At 35.7% G+C, this 24753-nt stretch overlaps 3 protein-coding genes and 1 non-coding gene across 6 annotated transcripts in view; all 4 read left to right on the top strand.

Annotated features, from left to right (window-relative positions):
- The window catches only part of LOC149896331 (zinc finger Y-chromosomal protein 2-like), a 48360-nt gene extending 35275 nt beyond the window's left edge, over nt 1–13085 (top strand). The window contains exon 5 of one of the 3 annotated variants that reach the window (XM_090117870.1): nt 12081–13085. In XM_090117870.1, the coding sequence (XP_089973996.1) occupies nt 12081–13081 (1001 nt within the window). In that variant the 3' untranslated portion in view covers nt 13082–13085. Of the gene's footprint in view, nt 1–1025; nt 2179–2330; nt 3481–12080 lie in introns of those variants that run through there. The other 2 variants (XM_090117860.1, XM_090117862.1) reach the window with 2 other exon arrangements.
- Nucleotides 11040–11121, top strand: TRNAS-CGA (transfer RNA serine (anticodon CGA)). The gene has a single exon. It is a non-coding gene; the product is annotated as a tRNA-Ser (tRNA).
- Nucleotides 13086–13310: 225 nt separating the features above from the next.
- On the top strand, nt 13311–14593 carry LOC149896330 (uncharacterized). The gene is made up of 3 exons (XM_090117898.1): nt 13311–13392; nt 13730–13913; nt 14389–14593. The coding sequence occupies exons 1-3, from the start codon at nt 13311–13313 to the stop codon at nt 14591–14593; spliced, it is 471 nt and encodes a 156-aa protein (XP_089974024.1).
- Nucleotides 14594–15159: 566 nt separating this feature from the next.
- LOC149896329 (uncharacterized) lies at nt 15160–24496 on the top strand. The gene is made up of 5 exons (XM_090118273.1): nt 15160–15445; nt 16579–16714; nt 17532–17600; nt 21251–21328; nt 23141–24496. The coding sequence occupies exons 1-5, from the start codon at nt 15290–15292 to the stop codon at nt 24274–24276; spliced, it is 1575 nt and encodes a 524-aa protein (XP_089974399.1). The 5' UTR covers nt 15160–15289; the 3' UTR covers nt 24277–24496.
- Nucleotides 24497–24753: the final 257 nt, after the last annotated feature.

Here is a 24753-nt window from a genome sequence, read left to right as displayed (position 1 = left end):
TCGAACGCATGATTAAGTTTTCAAGTATTACTATTTATTTCGTATTTTATTTTTAAGAACTGTGCTGTGCATAATATAAATAATTGATGGTATTCATTGTCCTAAATGATCTAATTAGGTATCGATTTAAGACCATGTATTTGGTTCATTAAGGAATGATAATTGAAACTCAAGTCGTGATTATATTGAAATACTTGAGGTTTTTCGCTATTTTTCCGACGAGTTCGACTAACGCCCACGCGACTAAGCCGCCGGTACCAGCGTTCACACCATCATTTTTCTTTTTGTCATTGCGTACTAAGACCCCTGTAGAACCGCCATCCTGTTACAAATGACTCGAAATTTTGTGTCAATATCTCCCGGTATAATACTATACATTGCGCGCACATACACAGTAGACTGAAACAGAGTGTGAGTTAAAGAAGGAGAACCGGGTTACTATGGACGTCTCACTCGCTCTGAAACGCATGCATAATGCTCTCGCGTTCGTACTCACGGCCGAATATTTTTTGTGTTTAGTGGATTTTTGGTCATTCCAATTTGTCTGACTGATTAAATATAATTTTGTTATAGTTATGTTGATAACATATTAAAAAATCAGACATTAAAAACTAAGTAAAGTTTATTTATTTTTGGTGGAGCTTTAAAGCGTCTGACAAAAGTTTTGGTCCATGAAAAGTGTCTGATACTTGCGATACCATTTGAGAATGATATTCTATAAAATATATCTAAAAATCAGCCATCTAAATTTAAGTAAAGTAACTCTTATTTTTTGTCACCTTTCTCACCTGGTACCTGCCCAGGTGTCACTGGGCAAACTTCACAAACACGCAGGTATACAAAGTACATGAGACACTACCGAGGACTTAAAGTTTCATCTTTTAGAAAATAAGTTATGTCTTATCGCTCTGGGATCTTACTCTATTAGTTTTAAGCAATTTTTTAATAAACAATAGTAACACCTTTAGTCACTGAACAATAATACCTTTCTTTATAAAAACCTTTAGTCACTTGTCTTTTTCTAGGATTGGAAGCAATAACACGTTCAGGATACGACGGAAGCAATGATGTAAGAATACAGAGTCAAAATGTATTGAATCTTGGAGAAAATAAAAGTTATGATACAAAAATAGTTATTAAAAAAGAGCAAACAAAAAGTTCAGATGAGGAAGAAGATAAAAATGCGCTTTGGAAACAGAATGTACTTACCCTTTTAGAGTTTTCTAACGTATACCCGTTTATACATAGCAGAAGTAAATATGGGTGTATCGTTTGCTCAAAACTATTCCTAGACACAAACGCACTTAGAGAACATTATAATAGTCACCCAGTGAATGAAATAAGCCTCGCGTTAAGCCGAGTCAAACATAATATTGTCAAGGTTGATGTATCAAACGCGACGTGTAATATTTGTGGACGGACCCTTGATAGCTTAGGATCGCTAAAACTCCACTTACAAGAACACGGAAAAGAAATCGATGTAAACATGAAAGATGCTATACCATTCAAATTGGATGGTGCAGATTTTGAATGCCAAATATGCGGGGATAAGTTTTTAAAACTACGCATCTTGATCATACACATGAACAAACATTACAATAACTACAGTTGTGAGACTTGTGGCTCTGGATTCATAGCGCTCAATGTGTTGAAACGTCATTTGGAAGTGCATCAAACTGGCTCGTATCCTTGCACTGAATGTGATAAAGTGTTCACCAGTGCACCTAAAAGGAGTCTTCATTTGCGTGGAGTTCACTTAAAACAGCACCCTCGTATTTGTCCTTTGTGTCCAGAACGATTCATCTCGAACTCTAAGAAGATTGTCCACCTACGATTCGTTCATAATCAGAATGTGTTTCTTCATAAATGTGATACTTGTGGACGGGAGTATAACTTGAAGTCTCAGTTGGATAGGCATGTCCGTGCGGTGCACAAGCAAGAAAGAAAATACGAGTGTGAAGTTTGCCAAAAGAGCTTCTTTACACAGTACAGATTAAAGCGGCATGGTCTCACTCACACTGGGGAGAAACAGTTCAAATGTCCAGCATGTGGGAAGCCGTATACAAGGATGGATAATATGGAAAGACATGCGAAATCGTGCAAGAAATGATTTAGTGAATCTAGATTTTATTGTAAATGTGTTTGTGTTAAAGATAAAATAAACGTTCGTAAGATTGATTTTGTTTATATTATTTGTACATATTCTTGACCACGATTAAAAAGCACATTGTATTTTGTATTGAAAGAGTTTGTTTGGTAGTATTGCACGGGTTTTTGTAGGATTGCAATCTGAAATATAGAGATAGTTCTGACTGATATTTTCTTTTCAGCGGCACAGGATTTCGATCGACCCACGGCCCGCTCAAGTATTTGGCAAATGACCATATATGAAAGGTTGAACGCAGCCACTTTTATAGAAAACACTACGGTCAAGCCGTTCTACTATCAGCAAGCGAATTTCAAATGCTTTTATTGCACAGAAATCTTTCCAGAGGTTTCGTCTGTGTTACAACATACAGATACGCACAATCTGCCAGATAGATCGAGTTTGCTGAAACAGTATCTTCGGAAAGGAAAGCGGGTTATAAAAGTTGATGTGTCTAATCTAAAATGCAGGATTTGTGACCAAAAGTATACAGAGCTTGAAGATATACGTAAACATTTGATTGCCAGCCACAAAAAGGAGTTTAATTCCGCTGGAAATGGACTCATGCCGTACGATCTAAGAATCAGTAATGGTCTACTATCCTGCCATAAATGTAGCAAAACTTTCAATTCTTTCTTCCTCCTAAACAGGCATATGAACGTGCATTTTAGTGTGGTTTGTGAAACCTGCGGTCTCGGGTTTATATCCCATCAGCGTCTGATAAATCATAGAATAGTTCACCAGAATGGGGTTCACAAATGTAGCAATTGTCAGGAAGTGTTCCCTACGAAACTGAAGCTTCGGTATCACTTGTTTAAAAAGCATGAAGTAACGAACGCCAAGCGAATCAAACCCTTAAAATGTCCTCATTGCTTAGAGCGCTTTGCGGAACATTATCGCAAAATGACGCATCTAAAAGAAGTGCATGGTATTACATTCACGTTCGACTGTCAAGCTTGTAAAGCGGTCTTTCCAACGCGGCGGGCCTTAACCGAACATACGACGAAACAACACACGCAAAAGATTCAATGCAAGATTTGCAGAAAGTGCTTTGGAACGAAGTCTCTATTGAAAATGCATTTACGAGGTCACACGGGTGAAAGGAACTTCTTTTGCGAAGTTTGTCAGAAGGCGTATATGCATGAAAGAACTCTCCGACAGCATATGCGTGTACATGGACCGGTTTGGAAATTTACATGTAGTGAATGTGGGCACGGGTTTCACAATAGAAACGATTTTAACAAGCACATGAAGCAATGGCACCCGCAGTGGCAGTTCAAGGCGATTGTGAAGAACTTTAGCTCTGATGTGTTGAACCAATAGAATAAATACCTCACCTAGTCGTATAGTACAAATAATTGACTAAACACGTTTATGCAACGTTTATGTATAGATGCGTAGTTGTTTTTGCTTTGGCATGGCTTGTGGAAATGCTACAGTTAAAAGATAGTACAAAAAGGAATTTTATCTTCTCAGGATTGGAAGGAAAAGGACGTCGAGCTGTTCTCTCCAGTGTTTGGGAGATGACGCTGTCTGAGCGACAGAATGCAGCGTTGTTATTGGAGAATACAACAGCGAAACCGTTTATTTTCTGTAGGTATTACTTCAAGTGTTTCTTCTGCGAACAAAGGTACTCGGAAGTGCACGCGCTGTTAAATCATAGCAAGGATCACGAAATTCCGAATAAAGATATTATTCTAAAAAAATTTCTGACAAAGGGCAAGAAGACTGTGAAAGTAGATATATCCGAACTCAAATGCAAGATATGCAGTGCAACCTTTACTAAAATAGACGAAATTAGAATCCATTTAACTTCAGAACACAATAAAGTATTTACTCCTTCAGGTAATGGGCTTATCGTCTACAATTTGAGCTTGAAAGAAAGACAATTCTCTTGCCATATTTGCTTCAAAGCTTTTCAAACGTTCATACTTCTGAATCGACATATGAATGTTCACTTTAGCAATGCAGTTTGCGAGACATGCGGTGCGGGATTCATGACCTACCAGCGATTGATACAGCATCAAGAAATACACTCTCCTGGAGGCTATCCTTGTCCAAAATGTAGCAAGACATATACTACACATTCTAACCTAAAATACCACATCGAAAAGATGCATGAGGGTTCCGTGAAGTCAAAAATACTAAGATGTCCTCATTGTCAAGAAAGATTTTCTGAGCATTTCCGGAAACTCAAGCATTTGAAAGAAGTGCATGGAATAACGTTTACCTTTGAATGTGAAGTGTGTCATTCTAAATTTTCGAGTCGCAGAGCGTTGACTACGCACACAAATAAACAGCATACGGATAAAACTCAATGCCACATATGTACCAAAAGCTTTAGTTGTGTTACAACGTTAAAGAGGCATATGGATTCTCATACTGGTGATAGAAATTTCGTCTGTGGTATTTGCCAGAAGGCGTATAGGCAAGAGAAGAGTTTGAGACGTCATATGGCAGTACATGTACAAGATTTTAATTAGTTTGGATCTAACTGACCATCTGTTCAAAACTTTACATTGGCAGAATCCGTCCTCACTGGGATCGGGAGTTGCCATTTGAAAAAAAAGAAGAAGTAGTTTGGCAGATCCATACTACTTCTTCTTGAAGGGAAAATTAAAAATGTTGCCAGAAATACTCAGAAAAATTTACTATTGTCAAGTATTGCTTTAACAACACAAGTTCTTGTTATGTCAAATATCTCTATGCTAAATTTTCTCATAATCAGCCTATCCGTTTGGAAGGTAATAAAAAACACGCTTTTGGTTTCGCACGCACACAACCATTATTAGTAACTAGCGGTCCGCCCCGGCTTCGCCCGTGGTACATGTTTACGTTTTCTCTCCATAAGAACCATCCTCGTACTTCAAGCAATATAATAAAAAAAGAATTATCGAAATCGGTTCAGCCGTTCTCGAGTTATGCGCTTACCAACACATTTTGCGATTCATTTTTATATATAAGATGAACATTGTAAGAAAGCTCAAGTGGGGGAAAATAGAAGTCACAAGTCAGTATTTTTCTACAAATAGTTATTTGATCTCATGTAGCTTTAATTATTTATTTTCTCAATAAAGTACTTATTTAAATAAAGTTTCCGATAGTTTTAATGTTATCCTTGCTCCATCCATCCATTCTGCTATGTCTGAAATTAATTTACTTATATTATTATATATTATATTATTATAGGACATTATTACACAAAACGAACTTGAATTATTAGTCTCTTGTGATTTATTAAATCGCTGAATTGTTTTTATTAATCTATTATATCAATAGAAGATCGATCCCTTGTCTTTAGCTACAGTAGGTAGTAAAGCTGAAGAATGTTCCAAAATAATCAATTTATATACGAGACTAGCTTTCCGACTGCGGCATTACCCGCGTTTTCAAAGAAAAACCAGCATAGTTCCCATTCTCATAGTTGAGCCGTTCTATATAAATAAGTACTATCTTTCCGGGAAAAAACCTATCCTATGTGTTAATCCAAGTTACCCTCCAAATGTGTGCTAAATTTCATTGTTATCGGATCAGTAGTATTTTCGTGAAAGAGTAACAAACATACACACATACAACCATCCTCACAAACTTTCGCATTTATAATATTAGTAGGATAGGATAGTAGGATTAGTAGGAAGTAGGGAGGATAGGATAGGATTTTACAAAAATAAAAACAACCAAACTGAGTGAACAATATATTCAAAAAGAAAACTAAATGCCAATAATATATAACTCATATTATAAAGAGGAAATGTTTGATAGTGTTTGTTTGAAATGAATCAGCTCCAAAACTACTGGACCTATTTGAACATTCACCACCAAAAAATGTTTCACTTTTAGTTGAGTTCGATTTATAAACAAAGTTAGATGTATTTTTTTACACATACATACAAAATTACGAACACATCCTTGAACTACTTATTTCGAAGTCAATTTCTTTACATATTAAACTGATAATAATAATGATTCGATTATTAGAAACATGTAATATGTAATAACTAGCGGTCCGCCCCGGCTTCGCCCGTGGTACCTACATGTTTAAACTATCCTATCTCTCAAGTTGGATCGAACTGCACATGGTGTGCGAATTTTATTATAATCGGTTAAGTGGTTTAGGAGTCCATTGAAGACAAACATTGTGACACGAGATCTATATAGGATACTAGCGGTCCGCCCCGGCTTCGCCCGTGGTACATATTTACGTTTTCTCTACATAAAAACCATCCTCGTACTTCAAGGAATATAATAAAAAAAGAATTATCGAAATCGGTTCAGCCGTACTCGAGTTATGCGCTTACCAACACATTTTGCGATTCATTTTTATATATAAGAAGACTAGCGGTCCGCCCCGGCTTCGCCCGTGGTACATATTTACGTTTTCTCTACATAAAAACCATCCTCGTACTTCAAGGAATATAATAAAAAAAGAATTATCGAAATCGGTTCAGCCGTTCTCGAGTTATGCGCTTACCAACACATTTTGCGATTCATTTTTATATATAAGAAGATATAGTAAGATATTCTATATCGAAACAATAAAACAAAATTACTTTATCGTACCCATTAAAATATAACATAAATCTATAACAATCTACAAAAGCACATACCAAATAAAACAAAATCGAAATGTTATTGCCAATAATGTTTTTATTTTACGTCCAACCTGCCGAATTATCGAGTCTTCGAATATGGGGCGGAAGGGACGCAGAACCGAACGAATTTCCATACGTAGTCGCAATAGAATTCCGGATAAAGAGAAAAAAATCCACTGAAACATTCATTCCTCATTGTACTGGATCCCTCATAGCTCCATCTTGGACGCTCACCGCCGGGCACTGTGTCGACATCAACCGTAGTAAAAAAAACAAAACCGTCATAACCTATACGATGGATGGCAAAAAGACACGCTACAATGTGCTTTATATGATAGCCCATCAAAGTTTGAGGAGAGGTATGAAGAATGGTGCAAATGACATAGGGCTTATGAAGAATGAGGAAGTAAAACATGTGACTTACGCCAAATTGAGCGCGGTAGACTACACGACGTTTATTGGGCTAGAAGCCCTGTCTGTTGGTTATGGGATGATGAACACAGATAATGGTTTGGAAGCAGCGTCGTCGGGTAATAATACTTTGCAGGTAATTTGTCATCGTTTTTGGTACAGTTATGACGAAACATGACTAGACACAGTGGTCAGTAGAGAAAAATTACGACTATACAGGGGACTATTTACTGAGCAACTGCGTTGAAAAACTGTATGGATTATGAGACTGTGGTTTTATGAAGTTATTTTTTTCTACAGATCCTTGAAGTGATGTTCACAAAATGCATCGACCGCGACCGATATGGTAGAAGTCCAGCGATGTGCACGACTCCAAAATGTGGCGCAAAGAATTCCGTATGTCCAGGTGATTCTGGCGGACCAATCATACACAAATCGGGTGTAGTTGCCGTCCATTCTACTGGCGCAAAATGTCAAAGTCCATATTATTCACCACGCCAATTTCGAATAAATTTAGGCGTTGCTGTACCAGTGAGTCCGTTTTTCAGTTGGATTTTGGAACAAATGAGACTTGGAAGTGTTTAAGACTTGAAGAATGTGGTCTACTCTGTAACTGCAGACTGTTATATATACATGTATCAATAACTTATGTTTATTACCCAAAATAAAATTTTAACGATGTCAAAATTGTGTTAGTTTAATCCTTGGTTTAATCGGATGGCAGTGAATTTGACTTTTTACTGGATTCCATCTTTACTGTTACTGTATTAGATGAAGAACATTAATTTAAAGCAGTACAAACTATAATTAGCAGCATTACTTCCTACTAATATAATAAATGCGAAAGTTTGTGAGGATGGACATATATGTGTATGTTTGTGATTCTTTACGCAAATACTACTGAACCGATTACAATGAAATTTAGCACACATATAGAGGGTAACTTGAATTATCACATAGGATAGGTTTCACCCGGAAAGATAGTACTTATACAGGGTGTCCCACTGTTGGTATACTAAGCTCAATGGAAATTTTAGTTTTGCATACGCTGAGTACGTAAAAAATACTTATAAAATTCCAGATACAGTTTTTTTTTCAAATAGATGAATTCTTAAAACTCTATGTGGACACCCATAACAAGCAACCCGCCCAACTTTGCTACCCACACGTGAGCTATCGTTTAAGATTATGTTTTCATAGACAAAATGCTCACTTTAGCGAAACGGTATATGCCGGCTGCGCGAAGTTAGAGAAGAAAACATGGATTTTCAGGAAAAATTTAGCAAACATTTTTTGATGTAATTTTGTTTTAAGTATTTTTTACGTGATCAGTGTATGCAAATCTACAAGTCCCTTCGCGCTTAGTATACCAATAGTGGGACACCCTGTATAAATAGAACGGTTCAACTATAAACTGCGTTCCAATGTAAGTATAGTCTATCTATGTGAATTCCCATGTCCCCAAGTGGGGTAAGGGGCAGATGAATTATACATCTGTTTCACTGATCGATTTTCTTTAGGGACAAGGAGGTGATCAGCCTTCTATGTCCTGCCAGACCGAGACATTTTTTTTTCTTCGTCTCCACCGGGAATCGAACCCAGGACCCCTCGATTCTATGCTCACGCGTCAACCACTGTACCCAGGAGGCGGTCAATAGTCTATCTATAAAGTCATGAAAAGAATGTTTGAGGAACTAACAATATTCAAAAACATAGCAACACTAAATTACACTACATGGGATGTTATTGGCTACGGTAAAGTTTAGCTGGAGCTGTTATTTTTAAATTATTTCAACGATGTTATTTGGAAATAAGCTGGACAAATGGTACACAATTCTAGAAATCGAAGCATTATTATTAGCAAAGTATACTTAACATGTAAAGCCGTCGCGTTGTCTTCGGAACAAGTAGTTCAAGGAAGTGTATATTGTAAAAAAAAAACACTTAACCAAATGGTAATTATTGTATTGTCACCGATCCTTGATAAATGTAAAAAGTTTGAACAGAATCTGTCAGTTGAATGTGGGTCTCAACAAAGATTAAACGAGGTAACATACAAACATAACGAATATGTTTGTATGTTACATCGTGGTCATATCGTAGAATTGATCATTTCATGAAATGTTTGCTCATTTCAATGATACAGGTGTACCATTAAATATTTGTGCATCTAATAAAAGCGTGAAACTCTTGGAAATAAATCAAAACTCAACTTTGACTCAACCCAAACCTGTGACTCAAACATTTTCTCTTCATTCACTTTTGAATCGTCATAACCATTTTCTTAAATATAGCTAACACAAAAAAAAAACAATGAAAAGTTTCTAGTAAGCTTTTTTCTGGCACTAACGAGAGGTCGCATGTGCGAGGGCAAAGGCAGGTAGGTCTGCCTATGCCTATCTGTCTGTCTACCAAATTTTAAGATAAATGATAACATTCTGTGATTCTGCAGTTACAGAGTAGACCACATTCTCCCATTTTTAAACATTTCCAAGTCTCATTTGTTCCAAAATCCAACTGAAATATGGACTCACAGGTGCAGAAATACCAGCAATTTCAAATACGCCTAATTTTCTTGGTAATATGTTTGTTTTTCGACAGTCGTGGCCCATACTATGGACGGCCACAACACCCGATTTGTGTATGATTGGTCCGCCAGAATCACCTGAACAAATGAAGCTGTTTACACCACATTTTGTCGTCGTGCACATTGCTGGCTTATTCAGATTGAGGTCGAAGCATCTTATGAACGTCACTTCCATAACCTATAGAAAAAAGGTCTAATAAACCAAAGAGTCGATCAACGAAGATGCTTACTAAGGACGGCCGTATACGGACCGAAGCCGCGATCGCGCGGTGAACTAGACATAGATCAGTCAACGACCGACCGCTCGAGCTGCCCGTGAAGGCCGCTGTAAGTAGAGTTACGACTAGTAACCTATTGTGTGATTGTGTCTTGTTAAGTTTCGTCATACATATTATCTGTACCAAAAACGATGGTAAATTACCTGCAAAGTATTATTACCCGACGACGCTGATTCCAAACCATTATCTGTGTTCATCACCCCATAACCAACAGACAGGGCTTCTAGCCCAACAAACGACGTGTAATCCACCGCGCTCAATTTGGCGTAAGTAACATGTTTTACTTCCTCATTCTTCATGAGTCCAATGTCATTTGCAGCATTCTTTAAATTTAGAATCATATTTGGATGGGCTATCATATAAAGCACATTGTAGCGTGTCTTTTTGCCATCCATCGTATAGGTTATGACAAGTTTGTTTTGTCTACTAGGGGCGAATTCAACACAGTGACCGGCGGTGAGCGTCCAAGATGGAGCTATGAGGGATCCTGTACAATGAGAACTGAATGTTTCTGTTGATTCTTTGCCTTTCTTATTGCGGTTTTCTATTGCGACTACGTATGGAAATTCGTTTGGTTCTGCGTCTCTTCCTCCCCATATACGAAGATTCGATAACTCACCGGCTTGGACGTAAATCAGAAATATTATTGGCACTAACATTTCCTATTTGTATCGTGTTTTATTTTATGTGTTTATATGTTGTAAAATTTATTTTTATGTGTGTGATAAAGTTATTTAATATTTTGTTTTATTGGATTTAATATTATCCATTACTAGATATAGATATATATTTTATATGGCTAAACAAGTTTATATAATATGATATTTTCTTTGATAATAAAATAGCATGAGTTTTCGTAATTTAAATAATATTTTAAATTGGTTTGTGTAATGTACAAGAATTATGCTGTAAAAATAGGTTGTTTTATTTTATTTTACATTTTTTTTCTCTCTGTTATTTAGAGGTATTTAATAAGTCTTTGGCTATAACTTATTTGGTACTTAAATTTAAGCACTAACTTCACAGCAGTCGTGGCCGAGTGGTTAAGGCGTCTGACTCGAAATCAGATTCCCTCTGGGAGCGTAGGTTCGAATCCTACCGGCTGCGGATTTTTTGAAAAAGTAGCTTTTTGTGGCTTCATTTTTTACACGCGTTTATTAGCTTTACCTATATATATATTTGTATACGACTCCTTTAGACTCGATTTTGAATCACAGTCAGATTTAATCCAAACTTTGTACAGTGTACACTTGTCTTACAAGTTACAGTGTTTAAGGGGAGGCTCCCTAAATTTTATGTGAATTTGCATTAATATTCTGAAACAGGCACACATACAATCAAAATGGAACTTTAGTATATGATTTATTGGGTCTTTTTCTTTCGATGTACAAGACAGTTACGTAAATTGTAACATTTTCGCTCGATTCATTTTTTATTCAAAAATTATGCCTTTTTTAAGGATTATTACATTTTTTTAAAGATTAACTTGGCTAGAAAGATTTACTTAATAAGCTATCGTATAGTTATTAATCTATACTAATATTATAAAGAGGAAAGGTTTGTAATTATGTATGTATGGTTTTCACGCATAAACTACTGGACCGATTTTGAAAAAATTTGGCACAGATAATCTTTAGACCCTGAGAAAGAACATAGGCTACCTTTTATTGCGAAATATGTACCACGAGCGAAGCCGGGGCGGACCGCTAGTAGTAGTAGTAATTGTAAGTATATTAACTTATATTATTCAGAGATCATGTAGCTTTTACTCAAAAAAGGATAAGTAGTTTTTGGGTAAATTAATTACAAAAAAAACAAACATTTAAAGTTTACTCTACCGGCAAGAGTAACTAAGAAGTAAGGGCGTATTCAGAAAGAATTGTCTTATCGGCGCTTGTCATGTTCATATATTTTCCTGCGCGGGTTACCAGCACTGACAGGAAAATATATGAACATGACAAGCGCCGATAAGCGCTTATAAGTTTCAAGCTTTCTTTCTGAATACGCCCTAAGCTAAGAAGTAATAAATCTATAGTAATTAATATTAAAGTATTTTTTTTTCACAGATAAAACAACCGACGGATGGGCAAAAACAGTAGAGCGACGTGGCATCGCACCTCTGCTTCGAGAAAACTCTCTGAAACTTCTGGCAAATTCAACAATGGTTATATTTCAATGGAATAAAAGCCGATACAGATGTTTCTGTTGCAAAGAACCTTTTCCGGGCATAAATGAACTGCGCACACATACAAATAACGAACATAGTATACATGACATAGAGAGAAATATTATATCCCAGCAAAATAAGCTGTTAAAAGTAGATATATCAGTATTAAATTGTAAAAAGTGCAACAAAAAGATGGAAAACATCAATGAACTAGTCAATCATTTGAAAGAAACACACAATATAGCGTTTAATTTTAATGATAGTTTATTAGTGCCTTTTAAAATCGAAACCTCAGGGTTGCAATGTCAAATATGTTTGCAGAACTTCAATATGTTCAGACTGTTGAACATACATGTAAATAAGCATTTTCAAAACCATGTGTGTCATATCTGCGGCGCGGGTTTCACGAATTTAGTTTTTTTAAATTTACACAAGACAAGGAATCATCGCACGTTCCGATGTGGCCAGTGCGAACTCGACTTTAAATGTCGTCTTGACAAGCGAAAACACGATGTTGCTATTCATAATATTAAAATAGAACGAAAATCTCGCTTCCCGTGTCCGTACTGTGATGAAAGGTTTTATCAAGAGAATTTTCGGGTTATGCACTTAGTTGAAAAACACGGTATGGAAAAACCGGAACATAAGTGTTCAGTCTGTTCAAAAGTATTTATTACGCGCAGTTTGTGTAACAATCACATGCGATATGTTCACTTGAAGGAAAAAAGTCATGAATGTGACATCTGTCATAATTTTTTCTACACGAAATCTGACGTTTCGCGCCACAGAGTAACGCATACGGGGGAGAAGAATTTTGTATGTAGCTTTTGTAATAATCTCTTCGCAACTAAGGATTCTTTGAGGCGTCACGTGAAAAGAACTCATTCGGTTATTAATTAAATTAATTTACGAGAAACTGTGTTTATTTTATTTGCTTTATTCCCTTTTTAGATAACAGACCTGGATATATTTAAGGTGAAATTTCATATTACCTCTTTACTTTAACAAATTTTAATATATTATGTACGAGGCCTAAGGAAAATACATGTTGGCTTTGTCAAATCACAGTGTCAAATATGCTTTACTGACTTGTTGTTTATTTTTATAAAATTGAATTAGATAACAAATTATGGCTGCAAAAGAGAATAAAAATGCGTATGCCGTGTGCGATCTAATAAAAAGGACTAAGCCAGATGTAGTTGTCACGGAAGGTATTTATTTAAAATTCAATTAAATGAGAAATCATTAGATTTGATAGTCAACTTACAGAGTGAACCCCCGCTAAGGCCTAGGTTTAATAATGGGGTTTTATTGAGTTAGTAGCTTTCCACCCGCGGATTCGTCCGCGTTGTCTGTATCTTATAAAATTGTATGCTATTTAAACATTCCTCTGTTCGCAACAATATATTTTATACCTATTTTTAAAGATCTTAGAATACATAGGGACAGACAGACAGCGAGAAACAACTTTGGTTTAATACTTTGTAGTGATGAAGACCAAAGTAAGTTCGGAAATTAACTGACTTTCATAGCATCGATGTGTTGCAGAAATTGCAAAAGAAATCGGTTCAAATTATAGAACATTGCCAGCATTCGAAAAGGGACTGTTTGATTACGTGTATATGAAGCATTATTCGGTTCAAAATAACGAACTTTTAAAATGTCGCTGGTTGGAGTATAAAAAACACATTGAAGAAAGAGTTTTCGCGCCTTTTCAATTTCCATGCATAAGGTACTAGGTTTCATACTAGTCTGACAATAGGTAGGTACCTTGCTACTTATAGCAGACTTATAGTATAGTGGTTATCTATAGCTATACTTTATATTATAAACAGAGGAGTTTGTTTGAAGTTGAAGGCGTAAATCTTGGGAACTACGTCATTTGACAAATTAATTATGAATTAGACAGCCCATATTTTATCGAAGGCTGTAGGCTACATCTTCACGCTTAAACAAGCCTTAAACCAATAGGAGCGGATCAATGCGGGATAAATTATTGCGGGGCACAGCTAGTTACTCAGAAGATTTCAAGACAAAAAATAAAACACAAAAATTCATAGATTATTGTATAATAAAAGGCGTTTGTTCTTAATTTAGTTTACCTTCCAAGTTCCACACATGAGTTAGCAATTTTTTTTTATTGACAAAATTCTCGTCGGTAATTGTTCACAAAATAAAAATTTGTATGATAAAATATATAATTACAGAGACCTCCATTTTCACAATGGCTGCATTCGATTCTTGCCCTCCGAATCGATATATCGTTACCCCGATCATCGTATGAAGCTTAAGCCAGGCCCTGGTGTAGATTTTCGCGGGCAAATGCCCATACCTCAAGAGCTTTTGATGAAACGCGGGACGGGTAAGTCCGGGGGTGTTGTGCAGAAGGAAAAGAAGAAAAAATCGAAGTAATTTATAATATGGCCGCTTTGGTTCACTAATTTTTTTAATAAATGTATTTCATTTTGAACTGTTGTTTTATTTATCACCTAAGTATTGCCTTTTGTAATAAGCAATTCGATTTTCACTTACAACTTGTCACTAATTAACTTGAGCTGTATTAAACGGGCAGCAAGCGAAAACTTCGCGGTCTTGTCGCCCAGTAAATAAGATCGATTTCTTCACCAATACTAATACCGTAGTATGTATTATATTATCTCTACTAATACTAAGCACTTATCTCTCGTCTTAGAACAAGGAATTGCGAAGGAAGTATAAGCGATAAACACTAAGCACTTAGTTACTAAATCTGTCTAAATTTGCCATTAAGCATAAATCTCACTATTGGCTTAACCTCGGGGCTTAACATTCTCATGCCTAAAATTCTGCTAATTTATTATGTAATATACATAGGGTGCCTACCTATTTTATAATTTAATGTATCGAATATTTATAAATGAAAACGCGTCTTAAATATCATGTGTCAACTTATGATCAACTGATTGACAAATGACAATTGCACGGCTATTGTCTTGTCAAAGTCAAAATGTGAATTGTTTCCGTAGTTTTGTTATTCAATTTTCACAAAAAAAGGGAAGTAATTTATTTTATGTAAATAAGAATTGTATTATTAGTTTCCAATAAGATATATCAAAACGCAATTTCACAATGGAAAGCAGTATAATGGTAGAAACATTACCATTACTTGGCAATTGTTGTTTATGCACTAAATTGGATGTTGTTAAGAGCATGTTAAGTACGGAGATTGGTTGTAAACAGACAGAAACGTACTCAGATATATTATTGAAGTGTTTTTCTATAAATGTAAGTATTATTTAATATTTTTCATTCATTAAAAGCATGCTTGCTCAAAGAAGTTCTAGGCACTTACATTTCTTTGGTTTGGCTGAGAAATAGACGAGTTAGTGTATCCACAATAAACTATCATTAATAGCTTTTTATATTAAATTTACCCACAGTGCTTCAAAATTACTCAACCGATTTTGATAAAATTCTGTAGACTAAGTTCTGTGGTCTCGTATCAGATGCACTTATTTTGTCTGAAAATTATTCATAAAACTAAAGTAAATCAATGCAATGTTTATAATTCGCCGGTTTCCCTTGTTTTATAATTGATAATAATTTAATTAAAAAAAATAAAAATAATTAAAGAAATGTTATAGTACAGGATCCATCGCCCATTTTTGCACTTGATTACTATCAAGCTAATTTTCCGTGAGTAGGTTTAATTTGATGAGACGCCCAATAATTTCCTGTACGACCAATCTAATCAAAACATTTTATCCCTGTTACCTCTGTAAGCTACCACAATCGAGATTTTCGTTTCGTTTGCAAAAATGGGCGATGGATCCTGAACTATTATGAAGTTAGTTGAAAAGTAAAATCTGTTCCAAAAAATTATTTCAGTTTTAAATAGTCAATTTATCAAAAATATCATCACATCATTACATCAGCAATAGGAACAGAGCATTCTAGTTTTATAAGATTGTTATTATAATTTACCACTAGCTGCGCCCTGCGGTTTTACCTGCATTGCTCCGCTTCTGTTGGTTTTAACGTGATGATATATAGCCTTCCACGATAAATGGGCTATCTTACACACTTATCTTCACAAAAAGATTTTTTAAATCGGACCAGTAGTTCCTGAGATAAGCGCGTTCAAACAAACAAAATCTTCAGCTTTATAATATTACTAGCAGTCCGCCCCGGCTTCGCCCGTGGTACTTATTTCGCAATAAAAGCCTATGTTCTTTCTCAGGGTCTAAAGATTGTCTGTGCCAAATTTCATCAAAATTGGTCCAGTAGTTTATGCGTGAAAACCATACATACATACATACATAATTACAAACCTTTCCTCTTTATAATATTAGTATAGATATAGTATAGATAATTTATAATATTATTGTTAAAATATATGGTTCTTTGTCTATTTGCAGGTTGCAAGCCTAGATGTGGAAGATACCAAATGCCTTATTTGTGAAAGTTGTATCGACCAACTAATGTTATGTTTTAAGTTTAAGAAACAAGTTGAGGAGTCGTTGAAGTCTTTAGAAGCAGCTGCGAGATTAAAGAGTAAGTGAATATTAGATTTTCAAATATGTGTGTTTAATGTTATAAAATATACACAAATAATTTTGTTACTTTTTCCAAGTCAAGTGTTAAATTATGATCCTTTTGTTAAATTAAATTATTCAAATATTGCACGCCTCATAAGCGAAGCGTTGAGGTGGGTACTACTGTCACTTCGCGCAAAACATCTGATTTTTCAAACTTAAAATGTCTTTATGTATCATACATTGCACTTGTAAGATAATACATACACACACATATTAAGAAAAAACACTATTTTTAACGTTCATGATATTTTTGATGTCATTTTTGTTATTTAAAATAGTTAAAAAACAGTTTAAAAAAGTTCTGTCTTGGACGTCCGTGTGTCTGTATGTGCGGATCCTTTTTCTTGTTAACACAATAGCGACCGAAATACTTTACTAATCGAGTCTTTTTTTTTCTCTTACGCTTGAGTATGCTCAGGAATAGAACCCTTTCATTTTTCAGGGTCTGATTCGATGTGGTTTAATTGTTATTAAATAAACAAAAATAATAATTAATAAATATTTATTAAAAAAAAATTATGAGGCGTGCACTTTTGGATTTTCCAAATTATTTTTTTTTATACATTGTAATTATAGTGATTTATGATAGTACAATTGAAGAATCTGTTATATTTTTTGTTATTTTTCGTAATTATCGATTTTTTTTATGAAAGTACATATTATTATTTAATTTGATTATTGTTGTAAATGTTATAGTTTTGTTCAATTCAAATAAATTAAATATATTTTACTCTGAAATTCTTGTTAAGCTTTTTTTTTCATATCATTTTCAGAAGCCGATGAAAATGCGATGGCAGTTAAAGAGGAAATATCAAAAGACATGGGCAATAATAGTGCAAGTGGTGAGTGAAGTAAAAAAAAAAAAATTTTAGACAGGGCTTAACTTTAAGCGCAGGTTCTCTTTAATCTGGTTTTGTCGTATTTCACATAGACAACTATTAAAGTGACAGATCCCTGGTTTAAAGTTAGTAGTGAAGTCCCGTGTCCCCGTAGTGGGGTAAGGGGCAGATGCATTATTCATACATCTGTTTCACTGATCGATTTTCTTTAGGGACAAGTAGGTGATCTGCCTTCTGTGTCCTGCCAGACCGAGATATTTTTTTTTCTTCGTCTCGACCGGGAATCGAACCCAGGACCCCTCGGTTCTATGCTCACGCGTCAACCACTGTACCAAAGAGGCGGTCGAAAGTTAGACTCTGTTTAAATCGTTTTGTGGTAAAACCATTTATTTAAAAAGAAAATCGTCATTATCATTTAATTTAATATTATTATGTTGTTTGTTTGAACGCGAATCTCGGGAACTACAGGTCCGATTTGAAAAATTCTTTCGGTGTTAGATAGCCCATTTATCGAGGAAGGCTATAGGCTATATATCATCTCTTTAAGACCATCAAGAGCGGAGCAATGCAGGTGAAACCGCGAAGCGCAGCTAGTCTTGTTTTTGGTGTCTCAATTTTGTCCGTATATAATGATAGAGAAAATCGATCAGTGAAACAGATGTATACATAATGCATCTGCCCCTTACCCCACTAGGGGACACGAACTGTATACAGACATAATGAAAGAAAGAAAGAAAAAACTTTATTTAGCGAGACAGTGTGACACAGTTAATCTTAATTGACATCAAAAAGAATAAAAACATACAAAAAACAGGAAATGAAAAACAATAAAAAAGTAGATAATATAAGGGCGGCTATACACGGACCGCTTCAAGCAGTTGAGACCGACGGTTTGAAGCCGCAACCGCGCGTTGAACTATAGACATTCATTCTCTGCCGTACAAGGACTGCTCGAGCAGTCGCGACCGCTTCAAGCCGTCAACTTCGTGGTCATCCTTGAGCTGTCAACGACAGACCGCTCGAGCCGTCCGTGTACGGCCGGGCTAATAGTGTCCCACAGGGAAAGGAGTTTATTTCTTTTCGCTATTAGTTTTATAGCAATCACATTCTTTATCTTCTTAATATATATATAAATCTCGTGTCACAATGTTTGTCCTCAATGGACTCCTAAACCACTTAACCGATTATAATAAAATTCGCACACCATGTGCAGTTCGATCCAACTTGAGAGATAGGATAGTATAAACATGTAGGTACCACGGGCGAAGCCGGGGCGGACCGCTAGTAATTTATAAATGTGAAAATTTTAAAGAATAGAATAAATTTAATTCTGCTTAGAGATCGAATTTTTTCTCTATTCGTTAAAAATTTCGTAAGTCGCATTTGCATAATAATTTTAACCTTTTACACAGACAAAAGAGTGTTTAAGTATACCTATCTGCGATTTTTTTACTTGAATCACTTATTTGTTAATCCATCAGGCCCCGGAATCACAGACACAATAGAAAATCTATTGTGTCGCAGCCGGATCTGGCCGTTCAGGGCTCAATGGGTTAAAAGGTTCTAAGACATGGTTGGGTATACAAAATTTTTCGGTATTTCGTTAAACATGTTCTGAAATATTTACATTTTATGTTATTTTTTATCCAATAGTAATTACTACATGTGTCTGTTTAAAAATTACGCTTTAAACTCTACTATTATAAATTATCGATGTCTGCTGAATTAAAAAACCTAATTAAAAAATTGATTAAAATACTGAGATAAGAATTAAATTAATTCTTGCCTTTATTATTAACTAGCCGCTCCGCGCGGATTCACCCCCGTGGCTCCTCTCCTGTTGGTCGTAGCGTGATGATATATAGCCTATAGCCTTCCTCGATAAATGAGCTATCTAACACCGAAAGAATTTTTCAAATAGTTCCCAGTAGTTCCCGAGATTAGCGCGTTCAAACAAACAAACAAACAAACTCTTCAGCTTTATTATATTAGTATAGATTACACAACGATATGTAACAAGCTTCTGGATATTTAAATTTATTATTACATCATATAAAAAAATCGATTTAAAAAGTTTAAAATATGTGATTCAAAGAATAGAATTTTCTACATCTGTTAATTTTATTTCAAGTATAAGAAAAAAAATATGATTGTTAGAGCGGCCGTACCCGGGCGGCTCGAGCAGTTCACGGCTGAGCGACGTATACGGACTGCTCGAGCTGTCGCTACAAGCTGCGTACCTAGATGACGGCTTAAAGCGGTCGCGACTGCTCGAGCAGTCCGTGTACGGCAGTGAATGAATGTATATAGTTCACCGCGCGGTCGCGGCTTCAAGCCGTCGGTCTCAACTGCTTGAAGCGGTCCGTGTACGGCCGCTCTAACAATCATATTTTTTTTCACTTGGAGGCTCCCTAAATGTTATGTGAATTTGCATTAATATTCGGAAACAGTCACACATACAATTAATATGTAACTGTAGTATGTATATGATTTATTGGGTCTTTTTCTTTCCATGTAGGTACAAGACAGTTACGTAATTGTAACATTTTCGCTCGATTCATTTTTTATTCAAAAATTATGCTTTTATTTAAGGATTATTACATTTTTTTAAGATTTACTAGGAATATATGTCTAAAATAAATGTTAACAGTTAGAAAATATAGTTTACTTACTATCCAATCCCAAGATATTTTTTCTCTAGATCAATTTATTACTTTAGTTATAAACGAAATAAGAATTGAGACTTACGAGATTTAGTTTCGAGCTCGAACGCGATCGAAGAGCGCACGCGATATTCCACCTTATTACGGCTGTGTTAGCGTCTAGCACCATAGCTGTCTAACCGGTCTCTCAGTGCCAGAAATTATGTTAGGGAGCCTCCTCTTAATGAGCTTTCTATGCTGTTGAATATATTTTTTTGTAGTACAATTAATCTAGTTGATATCGGTGGTAATAAAAGTAAATAAGGTTAAAACTACTTTTTGCATCAAAATACGTTTTAATTACTGAAAAGTAATTTAAATTATATCACTAAAAACTACATAGGTATATGGTGTTTTTGCTCTACTTGATCCAACCATTTTTGAAGTACGTTACTGCAAATGCACTTTTGACCGGTTTTTGCAGTCAAAAGTGGTTTTGACCAGTTATCTTGTTTTGACTGTAACATAAACAACTCAAAAGAAATAAATTGTTTCTTGTTTATCTTATTTTTTTTTAATTTTGTAAAATGTCATTGCTATCTTTTTTGCTAAAATGAGGTAGGTATATCATCTATACTAATATTATAAAGCCGAAGAGTTTGTTTGTTTGTTTGATCGCGCTAATCTCTGGAACTACTGGTCCGATTTGAAAAATTCTTTTGGTTTTAGATAGCCCATTTATCGAGGAAGGCTATAGGCCTTAGCGTGATGATATATATGTATATATCATCACGCTAAGACCAACAGGAGGGGAGCCATGCAACTAGTGATGTTATAAAAAATCTAAAATGTTATTATAGCCTTTCCGAATCCGATTTAATTCTTTTATTTACATTTGATTTTGACGTAAACTTAATCTCTAAAATAGTGAACTATATCAATTATTAAGCCAGTAAAACAACCGTTGTATTTATTTTTTTTATTAAAAACCTTAACTTTTTTTATTTACAGATGATGATGAAATCCTCCTCAGCCATTTCAAGCAAGAGTCGAACAGTGATTACATTGATGATGAAATGAACGAAGACAGTGAGTGTAAACTAGATACATTCTGTTCATTTTATACATCCTATCTTATCCTATGTCCTTTTTTTACGTTGGGAAATGCACTTACGCATCCCCCTCTACAGTTTTTCTGTATGAGGGGGTATGTGGGACTCGCAAAAGCTATACTAAAACCCAACGGTGGCCACCGTTCGCCTTGGGCTAGCTAGGCTAGGCCTTGTACCCCCACCGCCTACATGGTGATTGCCGCAACTTGGCGACTCGTCCAAGCCCATACATGACAATAGGCGACGGTATCGTGTAATGATAACGTCGCCCTATTATCGGGCTATCCGCCTTCCATCGCAGGGAGGGCCGGTTTACTTGCAGCGAGCATAACTATAGTATGCTCGTCTCTACGTAAACCTCCCTGTGTCCTATCCTATCCTTATCCCATCCTATCCTATCCTATCCCACTAGTCCTAATCCATACTAATATTATAAATGCGAAAGTAACTCTGTTTGTCTGTCTGTTACTCAATCACGCCTTAACTACTGAACCAATTTGCATGAAATTTGGTATAGAGATATTTTGATACCGGAGAAAGGACATAGGATAGGTTTTATCCCGGAAATCCTACGGGAACGGGTTTTTCTTTGAAAACGCGGGCGAAGCCGCGGGCGGAAAGCTAGTAATATTATAAATGCGAAAGTTTGTGAGGATGTGTGTGTGATGTTTGTTACTCTTTCACGCAAATACAACAGAACTTATTACAATGAAATTTAGCACAAATATAGAGGGTAACTTGGATTAACACATAGGATAGGTTTTATCCCGAGAACAGAAACTACATGGGCGAAGCCGCGGGCGGAAAGCTAGTATATTATAAATGCGAAAGTTTGTGACGATGGATGGATGATTATTCTTTCGCGTAAAAACCTTATTTTATCATGTAACTAAATTTATATATTAACTTATTCAAGAAACTTGTTTAATATACGAATAATAAACTTTATGTATTTTAATTTTTATCGTTATCAGAAGTTGTGCATACATTTGTCACAATTTAAATTGAAATCGTTAATAAAATATTTTTTAACTAATATACAGGGTAGAATTTTGTGACAAGCTTTCCGCACGCGACTTCGCCCACGTTTTCAAAGAAAAACCCGCATAGTTCCCGTTCCCGTGGGATTTCCGGGATAAAACCTATCCTATGTGTTAATTCAAGTTACCCTCTAAATGTGTGCTAAATTTCATTGTTATCGGTTCAGTAGTATTTGCATGAAAGAGTAACAAACATACATACACATATACATACATCCATCCTCACAAACTTTCGCATTTATAATATTAGTAGGATAGGATAGCAGCCTGTACCATGACTTTATTTAACCAGTATTTTTTCCAGTGTGGAAAAATGACAGCGTTATATGGAACTTACCTCAAATCCAAGATGAAAACTTGTTTAAATGTAAAAAAAAACCAATTTTTTATATACATAGATCGTCTAACGCCATCGCTTTCCTACACTGGACTGCTTTAAAACATCACGGTGGAGGGAATTAATACTGTAGATAGAAAATTCTACTCAAAGAGAATATAATATAGGTAATTGCAGCAATTAAAATAAAGACCATTGCAAAAAAAAATACTATAACTGACCTCAAAGATCTTTGAGAAACAAGATTATCTGAAACTTTTGTGATACCTTTAAAATGAAAAAATCAAATTATACACAAGAATTTAGCTTATTATCACTCATTTCGAATTTTCATTAATTTTACCGAACTTTAAATTCTCGGCAACTGTATTTTTTTTTATCCGTAATGTATTAAAACCTACATTTTTTACAGTATTAAACGGTATGGCACTTAAGAACGAACCGGACGAGTACAGACCTCCGAGGAAAACGCGGCGAAAACTTCCCTCAACCAAGAAGAAAATGACCTATTCTAGCGTGTGTAAAAAAGTAGCAGATTTGGAAGATACAGAGGCTCTTATAACTGCTGGGCTTTTTCCCTTCAAAATAAACAGAGACAACACATTTTCATGCACAATATGCCCCGAAAAGTGTACCAACCTGGATGACTTGAAGACACACATTAGCCAACACAGTACGTCAAACATGGCGTCCGCGATCAAGAAAATGGAGCATTCCAACTCGCAGAAATTCCAAAAGAATGGCAAAGTATTAAGGTGCAAGAATTGCGCAACAGACGTGCATAACTATGACGAAATGAAGCATCATATAGAAGTCTGTAGAAATGGATGTCGTGTCAACAAACTTCCCTTTAAACTAGAAAAAGATCAACTCGATTGTCCCATTTGCAAGAAGACGTTCCTAAACTTCGTGACACTGAACACACATATGAACGAACATTACCCAAACCATACTTGCGATAGTTGCGGAAAAGCTTTCGCTTCCCGATCCCGTCTCAGAGGCCACTTGAGAACGCACGAGATCGGATCGTTCCCGTGTCGTTTCTGCGATATCGTATTCGATAAAGTCACGAAACGGGAGAACCACGTGTCGAAAGAACACAAATCTGGCATCAGATATGTGTGCAAAAAGTGTAATATATCGCTATCGTCTTTTTATGCACGGCAAAAACATTTAGCGGAAGTTCATAATGAGGAACTGAAGAAATATAAGTGCAAAGCTTGTACTCAGAGCTATATAACGCCAGGGCATTTGTCCAGTCATGTCAGACGGGATCATTTAAATGAAAGGAACCATAAATGTACGAAATGTGACTTGGCGTTTTATACGAGAAATTCGCTAAAAATGCACATGATCAAACACGATGGGGAAAGAATCCATGTTTGTAATGTTTGCAATAAATCGTACCAGAGATTGAAAACTTTAAGGGAGCACATGCGTATACATAATAACGACAAGCGGTTCACATGCCCCGTGTGTGGATGGGCCTTCACGCAAAAGTGCACTTTGAAAGGACACTTGAAAGTGCACGAGCGGAATTTGAATTAGGCTGGTTGTGCACGGCGCGGTTGTGAACGGTTGTTGTGAAAAAAAATATGTGTCGAGCACACGTGTCAGAAGTGAAACTTCTTTGGCAAGATTCAATTTACCTAAATCGTCGCTTTACTAAATGTAGTGACGGTATTGCCATGATGCGACCTTGAAATTTTACACTCAACGCGCTTAAAGAAGTTTCACTTCAAAAAATGATATTACGAGTAAAAAGGTGTAGATATGTTACCAACACAACATCCGATCTTCAAACGGCACACTTCGCACACACAATTAGACGTCAAAGTGAGATGGCATGATTCTACTATCGTGAGCGAAAAAGAGACAACTGAAGTAAACGTGGCTAATTAGCCACATTTAGACGTGCCAATACAAGTAAAATGTGGCCAATTAGCCACTTTCCCTAGTAGTCTATCTACATCTATTAACTTAATATACATATAATTGGTGACTATTATGAATAAATATGTAAAA

This window comes from Colias eurytheme, chromosome 29 (genome assembly GCF_061535395.1).
Source record: "Colias eurytheme isolate Ceu_HAF_F1 chromosome 29, ilColEury1 Martin Lab GWU primary, whole genome shotgun sequence".
NCBI lineage: Eukaryota > Metazoa > Arthropoda > Insecta > Lepidoptera > Pieridae > Colias > Colias eurytheme.
The sequence above is the reverse complement of the archived record's forward strand: the minus strand, read 5'-3'. Positions and strand labels throughout refer to the sequence as shown.